The sequence below is a fragment of the Sardina pilchardus genome, chromosome 15 (assembly GCF_963854185.1).
Source record: "Sardina pilchardus chromosome 15, fSarPil1.1, whole genome shotgun sequence".
NCBI lineage: Eukaryota > Metazoa > Chordata > Actinopteri > Clupeiformes > Clupeidae > Sardina > Sardina pilchardus.
In genome coordinates, this window is record NC_085008.1 from 24,080,499 (window position 1) to 24,094,205 (window position 13,707).

A 13,707-nucleotide genomic window follows, 5' to 3' on the forward strand; every position below is an offset into this window, starting at 1 on the left:
GAACTCCATTTGTGGAACCGATCAATTTAGCTTTGATAGATTTCCCAAGCTGTCATTTATACAGTATGTGCTGTCAAACTTGAAGGACTTTCATATACTCACGTCTTCGACATAAGGAGGCCATGACTGCAAAGCCTGAGGAGTGAGCGAACTATAAAAGAGTCTCAATCATCTGAAGTGCAGATGTACTGTATAGCCTAACAGAAGTCTCTCAGAGGACATAGAGTCAAACAGTGCTGTGAAACAGTATTGCTGGAAAGAAGCCTTTTAAAGACCCACATCACTCATTGCTTTGAGTTTCACATAGCGGTGCTTTTTACCTTCAATAGACAGCAAGTCAAATGTGTTATTGAGGAGGAAAATATTGCAGAATGACAGATGTGACAATACCTTTTAATTTGGATGTTTTCATTCCTTTGAGCCAAACACAGTCAACAGGTGCACAGTGCTTTTATTCCATTAGCAATTTGAAGTATTGCCTTTCTCCTGAACAACATTTTGGTGTAGTGTTGTATCATCTAAGTTGTGCATAGGGTCTCGCTATCAGCCCTTACATTCCAACACCCATAATAGGTACTGCACAACAACATGTAATGAGAAAGAAGAGCATTACAATACTGTACATGCTGCATACTTGCATACTATTTATAATTAGTTTAATTGTATTTAAAGGAATACTTACAGTCTAACAGTGCTGTATAACTGTGAATTCCAAGAGTGGCCATGTGCAAGGAAGGGAAAAGATCATTAGATTGCGTTTTACATCTAATGGAAACGACAAAGAGCACCACATCAGAACATGAGCTATAACTCTTAGGGTTATCAGTTCTGACTAAAAGACGAAAAGAAAAGAAACCAAAGGCAACCCTTACTCAGGAGCAAAAGGACACAGTGGAACTATGATGAAAAATCAGCTCAGTCGTGTTCTTAATACGAGTAGCTAAGAGGAGAACAGTGAAGGATGAAAAACATCAAATCTTGTTGTTCAGTAAGAAGAGACCATTACATCAGTATACACTGTGATCCACACTCAAAGAAAACAGTAAATGTATGTGAATATGATTGCAGTGTTTATGTTATATTGCATTGACATTAAGATGACTGTTTCATACACCATACAGTAGGTGGTTACTGAAGATGAGGGCAATTTTATGTTGCCCAAACCTCCCCACTTTTCAAATTGAAATGCTACTCCAAATGCAGCCATCACATTCTGATCAAAGCAAAGGCTGCATGTCATTTTTTCTATGAATACCGTAACTCATTCAGTAGAGATGCTATTTTGTATTCTGCCGGCTATTTCGCCACATATGAGGCGATCATCTAACAAACAGAGAGAGAGAGAGCGGCATGAGAAAAGGTTGCCACCGCAGCAGCAACAGTAGCCTATATGGCGTTGATTCTGTCTGTGGAGCAAGGACTCGTCCAATGATCTTCTCCGGGTGGTGTTGCGCGGGGAATGCTTCAATAGGGTGAGAGGCAGATTAAGTGGAGACAGGCATGGCATTTTCTTAATGAATCCGCCGCCACATGTGACATTGGTTCATCGTCATCGGGGATTACCCATTAGGCATTTCTGTGTGTGTGTCAGAACCCTTACTGAGCGGTCATCAGGCATTTCTGTGTGTGTGTCAGAACCCTCACTGAGCGGTCAGTGTGGGTGGCCACCACTTGGGTAGAACAATAAATTGTTAAGATTTGCTCTTCTTAGAGAATCGCCTTGATGTAGTGAGTTCAGTAATGCCACTTTCCTTTAAAGATATGTTTTGATTTACATGTGTATCATGCAAAATATTACATGGTTACATATTTTAGATTCTTAATCAAAAGGATGTCCATATTTGACTGAAATAGGATTTTGAAATAAATGAAAAGACTAATCGTTTTGTCCTCTAAATATCCATGGGTGTTGTTTTACACTACATTAGGTCAGTATAAGGTAATATTTTTGCACAGTATCTGTTCCCATTTTGATCAGACCTACAGGAGAAGCAAATCAGGTTTTCAGACACACTTTGTGTTTACGAAGGCCTCCATCTCGCAGCAGTCAACAACATGAAAAACTATATCTCTCTTTTTTGACATGATGAGAGATGTCCGATGACAATCACTACTATGTAATCTCTGCTGGGGTTATCCAGATGTTGAGTGGCAAGCAGCAGTCAGTCTTTTATAGGCCACAGGATTCGCTAATCTTTTGGAAGCCACTCAGCAGCCTGGTGCTATGCTGACTGCTCGTGCTTGCATGGGCTTCTTTTTTTAGTTGTTTTTTTTTTCCTACTCCAGTTTTTGACTTCAACCGGCTGTGGCTGGGTTAGTTTGTTTTTTCTAGTTTTCTGCGTCCATAAGGCTTTTGCTGAAACAGTGAATTTGAAAATCTGAAAAGGTCCACATAAACCTACATACAAACACGCATTGTGAGAGAGGAAAAGGTGTTTTTGTTTGTTTGTGTGTGTGTGTGTATGTGTGTGTGTCTTGTGAATAAGCCCCAGCAGAAGCCAAATCAATTCACGCTGAAGTGGCCGAGTGTAACTTGACAGAAATGTAGCATTGTGTTCACGTGGCCTTGGTTGTTGAAAGGCGGACTACATGTGATGTTGTCATGGCTAAAAGTCTCCCCAACTTGACCACACACTGACAGCGTATGCTAGAGGAGCAGACATGCATTGCCTCCATAACAACACGCCTACCACTCCAGCAGGAAAATGTCACCATAATGACGGAAGAAAATGTCTGTTCCCATTAAAATGTCAGAATAATTTAGCCTCATTTGGAAGCCTGTGAAAGTGTGATTTAAAAATATCACAGGACGAGGGAAGGAAGAGTTCGGATCAAGCAGATCAATTGTCATAATTGTAGCCATATTGCAGCTTAACTTGTATGCTAGTACTTAACATTCTGGTTGACTTTTAATTCTCTTTAAAAGGCATTTGCAATTATTAGTTTGACATGCATCATTTCCATTTGTTGGCCTGATAATTGTGAATACAAGATCAGTTAGACAGTCTTGTTTTCCATTGTTCTTTGAGATTTTGAGTTTTGCCTTGTTCTTGAGAGATCTATTAGGTATTTGTGTTTATTGTGTTTGTTAAATCTAAATCATACACTGAAAAAAGATAACTTGCTTAATTTTATTGTGTACAATTTATTGTTGCACATGAAATGTCTAGAATTAGTCCAGCATTTCTCTTTCGGTTTACAGAATTGGTTCATGCATTGTTATCCAATTTGATCAAGTAATTCCTGTGAAATAGTTTAAGTTATGTTTACATAAAATATTAATGTGATTTCAACGTCAACATCTAAAGACATAAAATAATGTCAACGTCAAAATAGCGTCAACAACATCCAAAGGCATAAAAGAAGATATAGCTCAGCTCCAAATATCCAAAGAAGTATCTTTATCTCTAACCCTCTTTATAAAAAAAAAATCCATGTGAAAACGTATAGCAACACTGTTAGCTGCGTTATTGTCTTATGTGTGTGGTTTGTCTAACCTGTTGGTCACTGATATGCAGCTTAAAGCTTTAAGCAGTGTGGGCGGTGGTGAACATATCGACTAAACTTGTGCAGTCCTGCTGTTTGGTTTATTGCCTCACATTGAAAGCCTCAGCGTTTCGATGTCCCACCACTTTGACAAACTGCACTGCTTGCTTCACAGCACAGGGTCACAGCAGCAACTGTTTACACTCAGTTTAATCTTGTTAGTAGATGCTGAACAGTGCTGGCCCAAGCCTTTATTGGCCCTATAAGCAGAATTTGATTTGGGGCCCCCCTGTGCTTGACTATAATGATACAAATGTCACACTATAATGTAACATTATAAATTGTGCTAATATAGTTGTTATTTAGACCAAACCAGTGTCATTTTAACTTTAGAGGGTACTGAAATCACAAAATTGGTGACCAAGGGGCCCCAAGTAGCCACTTACTGTAGGTCGCTTATGCCTCTGGCCGGCTCTGGTGCTGACGGTATACAATTGTAGAGATTTTCAATTGTGAGGGGAAAATATGATGATGTCCCATTTCATGGCAAGTAAACTTTTCTCTGTGATGCTGGGTAGGGCTTGTCTAATATTTGTGATCACAGAAGATATTGCAACTTATCTGACCATGGTGCCCAGCTGAGCGCTTGGCAAGCCATACTGGTGTTTTTTCATACTGAAAAATGTTCATACAGTAAACAAACGAGTTCTAACAAAAAAACTGCGACAATTTTGAGCATCTGGTCAATCACAACATTGCCATATGGTTAACCTAGCCCTCCTCTCTCTCTCTCTCTCTCCCTCTCTCTCTCTCTCCCTCTCTCTCTCTCTCTCTCTCTCTCTCCCTCTCCCTCACCCTCTCCCTCTCTCTCTCTCTCTTTCTCTCTCTCTCTCTCTCTCTCTCTCTCTCTCTCTCTCTCTCTCTCTCTCTCTCTCTCTCTCATCCCCAGTTTGATGTCAGGACTGGCTGCCCTGGAGCCCAAGTGCTCCAGCCGGCTGGGGCTGATCACCGTGTCCTACTACCTGTGGACCACCTTCCTGGCTGTGGTCGTGGGCATCGTCATGGTTTTGATCATCCACCCGGGTGGCATGGCGCAGAAGGAGGACTCGGAGGACAGCGGAAAACCCATCATGAGCTCGGCTGATGCCCTGCTGGACCTGATTCGGTAAAACTTGCAGAGAGTGTGTATGCATGTGTGAGTGCATGTGTTATTGTGTGTGTGTGTGTGTGTGTGTGGTCTTGTGGTAATGCTGTAATACATGAGGTCCCAAAGTCGCCATTAAGATTGTAAAACATGTCAAGTGTGTATGCGTGCATATGTGTGTGTTGTGAAACAAATAATAATGAAATTGGACACGAAATCCTAGAAGAGTGCATAAATCAAAAATGTTTACAGCTGTCAAAGGGTTGGATGTGGATACCTAAAGCCAGGATTGTTGGCTGTGGTGCAGAAACCCCTAAGTCAATCGGAATCTTGACACGCCACGTTGTTTGGCGATGGGGTTGAAACTGGTTTCTGAAGTGTTTCCCTTCATGCAGCTCATTTCACTCCTCCAGACTTCTGTCTACCAGACGGAGTCTGTCTCCTGAGCAGAGCTGGGCTTGATCTGATGGAGGGCTCCGCCACATCTGGGCCACATCAGGGACACACCAGGGCCAGATCTGGGCCAGTATTAGCCATGCACCCTGCTGTTGCTTATGTGCCTCCAGCCACATTGATCTGTTTTTCTCCTGCCTCTGTTGTCCACTCCACTTTCCGACGGGTGCACTTGATTGCCTGTTCATTCCGAGCATGTCAGTCTTGTCCAAAATGTTTACCGCAGAGCGGGCTGGATCTCAGATCAGAGAGCGGCCCACTTCTCCCGGCCATGCTTGCCCACTCACGCTGAGAATGACAGGGCATTTTGAAAACCAGTCAAGAGGATTGTAAGCCTTCAACACTTGTCAGGTTTCACCACTAGTTTCTACGACAGCCAAGTGGCCATAGAATACTGCTGACAAAGGCAGGTGAGATGGATTAGGATGGATTTGTTCTGTCTCGTGGCAAATCTGAGGAATGCCTTGCTTCTCTTGGCGTGTCCTCTTTCTGAGGTTACAGGTGTGTAATAAAGATTGACAGTTTGTTGATTTGTTCCAATTAACACAGTCGTGACGCATGGAGATGTTTTTTTCTGGTGCATAATATGTGCTCTGAGAACTTGTGAGGAGGTTTGAAAACAGCCAGTTAAATGAATATATACAAGGTTTTATGAGGCACCGATCCCCCGGGACGTGTTTACAGGGTAGATTGATCCTCTCCAAGTAAGCGCACACTTCACTTGCCTTCATTTGTTTGCATACTGCCAAAGACATGACATTTCAGGCCCATGCGTGTGAACTGATTTGTGGATTTAATATTTTACAAAAATGTGCTATGTATGCATGGAACAGCCTAATTACCAGCAGTGTCTCTTTCTCTCTCTCTCTCTCTCTCTCTCTCTCTCTCTCTCTCTCTCTCTTCTCTCTCTCTCTCACACACGCACGCACCCACGCACGCACACACACTTTTCAAGTTTACTTTTACTGGAAGTGTTTGACTTTTTCAATCAAGCCTTTTTAGAGACTCAGTAATTTCCAAGGAAACTCAGCATCATTACCTTCAATTTCTGAACTCATCACAGTCATCCCACTGGTGCATGCCAAGTAGAAGCTTCCTCCCTTCATATATAAACAGTGTGTGTTTGCAGTAACATATTAGTACACTTATATGAATGCCATTTCAATGTTTTAATGGGGAAAAAAACGTTCTATAAGAAAGCAACATTTAGAATGACATCTTAAGGGATCCTTAGAAAATATACTGTAAGGTGAGCTAAGAATGTATTGAGAAGATCTTGTTCTCATCTATTCTACCTTAAAGGTGCTGTAAGTGATGGCACACTTTTTTTTTTTTTCATTATTATGTTTACACACAAACTCACAGAGCATATGGACATATCATGACTTTACATAGCTTTACATCATATACTTTGTACATAAAGACAAAGCCATCAACTTTGTAAATACAACATTGTCACATTTTCTAAGCTAAAACATTTTTTTTTACATTTAACATTTATTAACATCTTTAACAAAACATTTTTGTGAAATACTGCAAACATCACCTCATTTTCATTTGAGGGAGGGGAGGGAGTAGCAAGCTAGCTCTCTGTTTTGTTTGAACATCAACAGAAGTGATATTACATCGCTTAGAGCACCTTTAAGTTGAGCTTGAATTGGACTGAAATTGGACTGAGAATCAGAAAGGGGCTATTTTGCAGCCAAGATACAGTATACCTGAAGAATTATAGCCCCCCTCTGATACTTTCATGACAAGAAAATGTCCTTTTGGTTGTCCTCAATGTGGAATAGCAACTTAACTTCTAAAGTACATATTTAGTTACTGGAGTGGAGTAACTTGTGAAAGGTCAGACAAAGAAAAATAAGTAGCATTTTGAGGAGCACAAAGAGTATGGTGATGCACTTATGTGCCATTACATTTCTCTACCGTGCCATCTGTTGGGTTATCGCATCCCAATCTTGACATTTTGCTTGCCAGGCTATTTTGAGACTGCCGGAGGACATATTGTACTGTAAGATGAAAGTGTGATCGTAAACATCGTGCCAGCGACTGTAATCTTTCTCCACAGTTGTCCTCCCGATATTGTCCAAAGTCCAAAAATGAAGCCATTTGATCGATCTCTGGCATTGTGTTCTGACTGCGCCTGTTTCCTTTGGAGCCATCTAGATGTTGTGTTTGGGTTTTTTTTCAAAACCATTATGTCCTACAAGGTTTGTTTGTTTTTTTTTTGCCATGGCTCTGTGAGTCCCTTTGTTTCATCTATGTTCTTTGGCACTACGGCGGTGCCAGAAAACCATAACGTGCCTCTTTGTTGATAGTGAAGCTCTTTGTTTCATGAGCCTCACATCAGAAAAAAGCAGGGCAAGAGAGGTTGTTTGCCCTGCTTTTTTTGGCATAAACCGACAGTTGGTGCGGCCACACAAAAGCCTTTCCTGTTGCTAATATAGCTTTTTGGAATGGACAGGGTGAGGGCCCGGGTGGCAGGCTTTGGTGCTCATAACAGATGATTCATGCATAATGAGTGCTGTGCACACAAACGCTGCGGCTGCTGCTGCTGCTGCCTCTTCTCAAAGCTATCGCCTGCAGAGGTTCCAGATGAAAGGGAGACGGGCCCCGCAGGGAGAGAGGCCCACGAGTGTCCTGATAAAACTACATCACAGGAAACACTCTGATGTGTTCACAACACAGTGCATTTTCATTGTCGTCCCTGCCCAGGTCTAGCGCAATATAGGCCAAATATCAAAGTTCGTGTGTGTGTGTGCGTGTGTGCGTGTGCGTGTGCGTGTGTGTGTGCGTGTGCGTGTGCGTGTGCGTGTGCGTGCGTGCGTGTGTGCGCGCGCGTGTGTGTGTGCGTGTGTGCATGCGTGTGTGCGTGCGTGTGTGTGTGCATGTGTGGGTGTGTGTGTGATAGTAAAATGGTAATGTCTCTTCGATCAGATTAAATCAAACCAAATCCTCAGACAATGGTTGGTACTGCCAAACTAGATTGTGGACTTCATAAAGTTTATCTTGTTAGCTTTTATTCAGTTGGATTCATACATGAGTGCTCTCACAGTCACGTTCATCCAAAGAGGAAGCAAAATTGAACGCAACAGTATCTTTATTGTGCTGCCATTTTAAGAGCCGTCTCCAAAACATTGCGATAGTTTATTTTCCAGCAGTGTTAGAAGATGTACCCCTATAGCTTAAATCTGTTCCCCTCTCACTGCTATGCTGTGTTCTCCATACTTCCGTTTGTTGTGCAATGAGCTTTGTTTCTGAGCTCCAGTCTGAAAGAACTCCCACACGACCTTGTTTTTTTTGTTTTGTTTTGGGGTTTTTTTTCATGCCAACGACAGAGGTGTGATTGTACGCTGCCAGAGCCATGAAAGACTCGATGTCAAGGGGCATTCTGAAGATCTGGCATACTTTCAGCAAGGCTGTTCTGAACATTTTTGACCAGGAAAAGAGGCTCTGTTACTTCAATACTATTGTTTTTTTTTCATGCCAACGACAGAGGTGTGATTGTAAATTGGAATTGATTGCGTGTAAATAAAAGATGATGATTTGGAGGAGGATGCATATACAGTAAGAAGGATGACGCAGGCATGCCAGAGCATATCAAATCATCTCTTATGCTGAAGACGTATTCAAATATGTCATGGCCACGCATGTTTTGTAAGCTCAATAACATGTCATCGTCCCCAGTGAGAAAGGTTGTTGAATGTGGGCTATGATTGCTGTAACTTTGTGTGAGAGCCCACATCACGATTCCCGAGATGATTTGGCACCAATAGTATTGAAGTAACAGAGCCTCTGTTCCTGGTCAGAAATGTTCAGAACAGCCTTGCTGAAAGTATGCCAGATCTTCAGAATGCCCCTTGACATCGAGTCACGGCTCTGGCAGTGTTATTTAAGAATCTATGCATTGTGAATCATGGAGTCCAGAGTGAAGGCTTTTCTCTAATGAATACATTTAGCATTGGTTGACAGAATGCTTAAAGACCTTGGCACTCTCGTGAGCACTATGGTTTCTGATCCTTTTCTGAGTAATTCATTTGGAAACAACTCTGCTCTCTTCACAGAAACATGTTCCCTGCCAACCTTGTACAAGCTACCTTTCAACAGGTGAGTCCTAATTTGGTCATTTGTTCTGCCAGAATGAATAGATGTCTTTTCCTCCTCCCTGTGCATTGAGTGTCCAACATTCCCAGTCCAGAGCAAACATCCATTACCTTGTCACATGCTGAATGTGGCCAGATATAATGTGCTTTTAGGAGGAAGTGTTTTGTCTGACTGGTGATGTTTTTAAAGAAGAAGAATAGAGTATATCTTCATTATGTAAGCTTGTATTTTGTCTCAAGAAACATGAGACACTTTGAGACACCGAGAAACTGCATGATCTGAATATGGAAATGACAGAAAAATATATAAATTAATCCTAGTCAGATGGTTCAAGAGATAAAGCATAGCTTCATATTAGACATCTTCAGCAGAGTGATCCCTCTCTCTCTCTCTCTCTCTCTCCCTCTCTCTCTCTTTTCTCTCTCTCTCTCTCTCTCTCTCTCTCTCTCTCTCTCTCTCTCTTTCTCTCTCGTCACCCAGTATCGGACCAACAGTGTGCCCATAATGAAGGCCGTAAAGCCCACAGTCAGTCAGGTCCTCTTGGAGAGCACCACCAAGAGGCCTCTGATCTACGGCATCCAGGATGACAACGGAACAGACATCCAGAACTTCCAGCTGGACCTGACACCACCACCGGACGTGTTCTTCCGCACGTTACCAGGAACCAGCGATGGCATGAACGTCCTCGGAATTGTGATTTTCTCAGCAACAATGGGTAAAAAAAACTCACAAGCTACAATATACTGTAGCACACAACAAGTTCCGTAAAGGTCTTACATGTTAAGGAGAGACCTGAAGTCTCAAATTATATATTTACTGCATTTAATTGCATTAAAACTTAATTACAATAGATTATGTAACCATACAAGTCTGTATAATTCTACATATTCTTCAGTATACTACAAAAGTATTCATTATTTAAGCTCACTATTGTGTGTGCTTTAGTCATGTTCTGCCTGTAGGCTGTCTGACTCTGCTGTGTGTGTGTGTGTGTCCAGGTATCATGCTGGGTAGAATGGGACCCAATGGTAGCGCCTTGGTCAACTTCTGCCAGAGTCTGAACGAAGCTGTGCTGAGGATTGTTGCCATCGTCATCTGGTACGGCTTTGAAGTTAATTATGAGATTTCTTGGAATCAACACATCTGCAGTTATTGTATGCGGCATCTGGTGCAGTTCAGATGTTATTTATGAAACACATTTTAGCTGAGATTTCTTGGAATCCACAAATCTGATATACAGCATATACTGAAGCAATACACGTTACTTTCTCAGAAGCTGTCACAATAAGGATGCACAAGTAATTATGAAAATATGACAACATAGGACTCCCTGGCAGAAGAGACATTGTGTCTATAAATATCTATACATACAGTAATGCATCCAATGCAGCAAGCTTGCTCTGGCCCATTATACCTGCACTCTGTAGAGTGTTGTGTGTCCTGTGGGCCCTACAAGAGATTAGAGAGCTGTGGGCAGAGAGCTCCTGCATGGGGACTAATAGTGCTTATGAACCTTTGTCTCGACCTTTAGGGCTGCTTCATAGTCTAAATGGAAATGAACTGCATTTATATACTGTTTTTTTTTTGCCTGACTCCTGCACCTAAAGCGCTTTACATTGTCATGCATACACACACACACACACACACACACACACACACACACACACACACACACACACACACACACACACACACACACAAGCTCACACACCGATGGCGGAGGCTGCCATGCAAGGCGCCAACCTGGTACTCTGGGGTTAAGTGTTGGATCGTTGGTCTGATTGGTTGAAGGACTATCCAAATGCCTGTCGTTTGAACTATGGCCGTTGAACACGCCTCTTGTGCTGTAGAAAATACAAAGTAGACTCCCCAGACTAATGTTCAATCTTAAAAGATTGTGCTTGGTCTGGTGATAGCCAGGCCATCATAAACTGTGAATTGCACTCAAAAATATGATAAATGATACAAAAAAAAAAACACAACGAGTCTGTGTGTTTATGTCCATGTGTTCCTCATGCTTCCTCTCCATGTTCTTTCATTCCGAAACCAACCAGGTATTTCCCATTTGGAATCGTGTTCCTGGTGGCGGGAAAAATCCTGGAGATGAGCGACCCTTCTGCCATGGGAAAGAAGCTGGGCTTCTACGCCATTACCGTGGTGATGGGGCTGATCCTCCATGGCCTCTTCATCCTCCCCAGCATCTACTTCTTCATCACCAAAAAGAGCCCCATCGTTTACATCAGGGGCATCCTGCAAGCGCTGCTCATCTCCCTAGCAACCTCCTCCAGGTAGGAACTCTATCCTGTCATACCTACTAGCAGGCAAGGGGAGGATGTTTTCGTACTTGTCTTAATGATGCTCAATGGTTATTATTATTTATACCACTGCTTGGTCAAATTTCCTATTGTGATGCGCTGTTTGGAACGTGCATTATTTTTCTATATACCGCACGGCTATGAAGTAGTTCCCTACTTTTGGGCTTATTACACTTGAATATTAATTCGCCAATGTCAATGTAACGGTAAAAACAACAACGTTGTATCTAAGACAGCGGCAATATAAACGAAAGTGATAGTAGCAGTGGTATAAGCGGGATAATCAACTCCGCGCCGTGCGTTTATCGGAAAATAATGCACTTATCGAAGTGTAAAGTTCCCTCCGCCTGCGGCGTCGGGTCCTTATTACCACTTCGAACGTGCATTATTTTCCTATAAACGCACGGCGCGTCGTTGATTATCCCTTACGTGTTTTTACTGTTTGAGAATTCTTTATCAATTGTCTGCACAGCATTTTTGGCAAATCAGCATATGTCTTTCATGATTGATCTCACTTTTTAAATGGTTCTTAATGATGATTATGGTGTGTGCTATGGTGATGTTACGTAATGTCCATCTTCATTTCTCGACATCAAAACCTGTTTGTTCATTGCTTTGGATAAATGGGTCAATTGGATGAATGAATTGCATCTGCCAAATAATGTAAAGTAAAGTAAAGTATGTCAGTGAGAGGGAGAGATCATTCATGTATGCGTTTTTCTCATTCACATCACATTTATATCTACTCATTTACATGAATTCGAAGTGATTTACATTGGGATGGCTCTACCTGTAGTTCCCATTATACAGCATCTCCACACTTTTGTCATTTTATATACAGTAGCTCTCTATTTAACACATGCACTTACACACGCAGAGAGAGAGAGAGAGAGAGAGAGAGAGAGAGAGAGAGAGAGAGAGAGAGAGAGAGAGGGGGGGGGGGGGGGGGGGGGTCTGATCATTTACTGTAAAATCCCATTCCATGACTGCAGGTGGGCATGACTATTCCATCTAGCTATGCAATGTAAGAAAGTCATTGTGAGTCATAACAACCTCTCCAGGCTCTGCTGCCACTCTGCCGGCCAGTCACATCGCTCTCCGCTAGAAGCTCATTACACACCTCTAACACATTCCCCATGGGGCCATGCTGAGCACTAGCTGTCTCTCTCTCTCTCTAGCTCTGTTTTTCCGATGTCTGTTCGCCACGCCAGTACCTGTTCCTCTTCGCTTCGTGCCAAGAGGATATATTGCCCTGTTTTTTATTCCACTTGTCAGTGACATTTTAATGAATGTGACCCGGCAGAGGCCATATGAGGGCGTGTGTGTGTGTGTGTGTGTGTGTGTGTGTGTGTGTGTGTGTGTGTGTGTGTGTGGAGGAGAGGTGAGAGAGGTCAGCACACATCTGCTCTACCCCAGAGATAGAGAAAAACAGGCAGCCTGGGGTCGTGACACTACATAGGGTGGTGTGTGCCAAGTTCATCTTAGGTTGCTAATGAAACACACACCTAGAGCATGTGCGTGTACACACTCACACACACTCTCAGCCCATGTTCATCCAGCACACCGCATACACACACTATATAATATATTATATAGTGTGTATGTATATATGGAGGACCACAGGTGTCTTGGTGAAATTCTTAAATGGTTAATGATTAATGGTTAAAAACACTATTAAAAAGAGAATTTTCAAATATACAATGCATACAATACATTCATTCATTCATTTTTGACAATTTCACCAAGACACCTGTGGTCCTCCATAGTAATACCACTTTATAATGACTCCCACCTGGGCAGAGAGAAAGGAATAACATTTTAAATAATTTTCTGTATGTTTGTATGTTTTTGTTGAATGTTGTGTTTGTATTGCTGCTGAAACACTGTATTTTTCCCTTGGGGATGAATAAAGTATATCTATCTATCTATCTATATGAATATATTTACATTTACTGTAAGTCTGAAGTGGCTCTCACAAGTGTCAGGATACTGTATGATGTAATGGGAAGGTAGTTCTCGGTGTTACGTCGAGTTATGCTGCTTTGTTGAGATATGCTACCGTAACGCAAATCCATAGCATTTTTTTTTATAGCCTACATTTGGCACTCTTTTGTTGCAAGGATGCAAGCTAAAATTATGCTGCCAGCCACCACAGTCCAGAGTTTGATATAGGAATTACAAGGTGTGATATACAGGAATTAC

General features: G+C 42.1%; 1 protein-coding gene across 1 annotated transcript in view; it reads left to right on the top strand.

Annotated features, from left to right (window-relative positions):
• slc1a7b (solute carrier family 1 member 7b) overlaps positions 1-13,707 on the top strand; it is a 69,630-nt gene that overhangs the window by 46,427 nt on the left and 9,496 nt on the right. Inside the window, exons 3-7 of the mRNA XM_062555851.1 lie at positions 4,436-4,651; positions 9,151-9,193; positions 9,671-9,905; positions 10,189-10,288; positions 11,245-11,478. Coding sequence (XP_062411835.1) covers positions 4,436-4,651; positions 9,151-9,193; positions 9,671-9,905; positions 10,189-10,288; positions 11,245-11,478 — 828 coding nt within the window. The remainder of the gene's footprint in view (positions 1-4,435; positions 4,652-9,150; positions 9,194-9,670; positions 9,906-10,188; positions 10,289-11,244; positions 11,479-13,707) is intronic.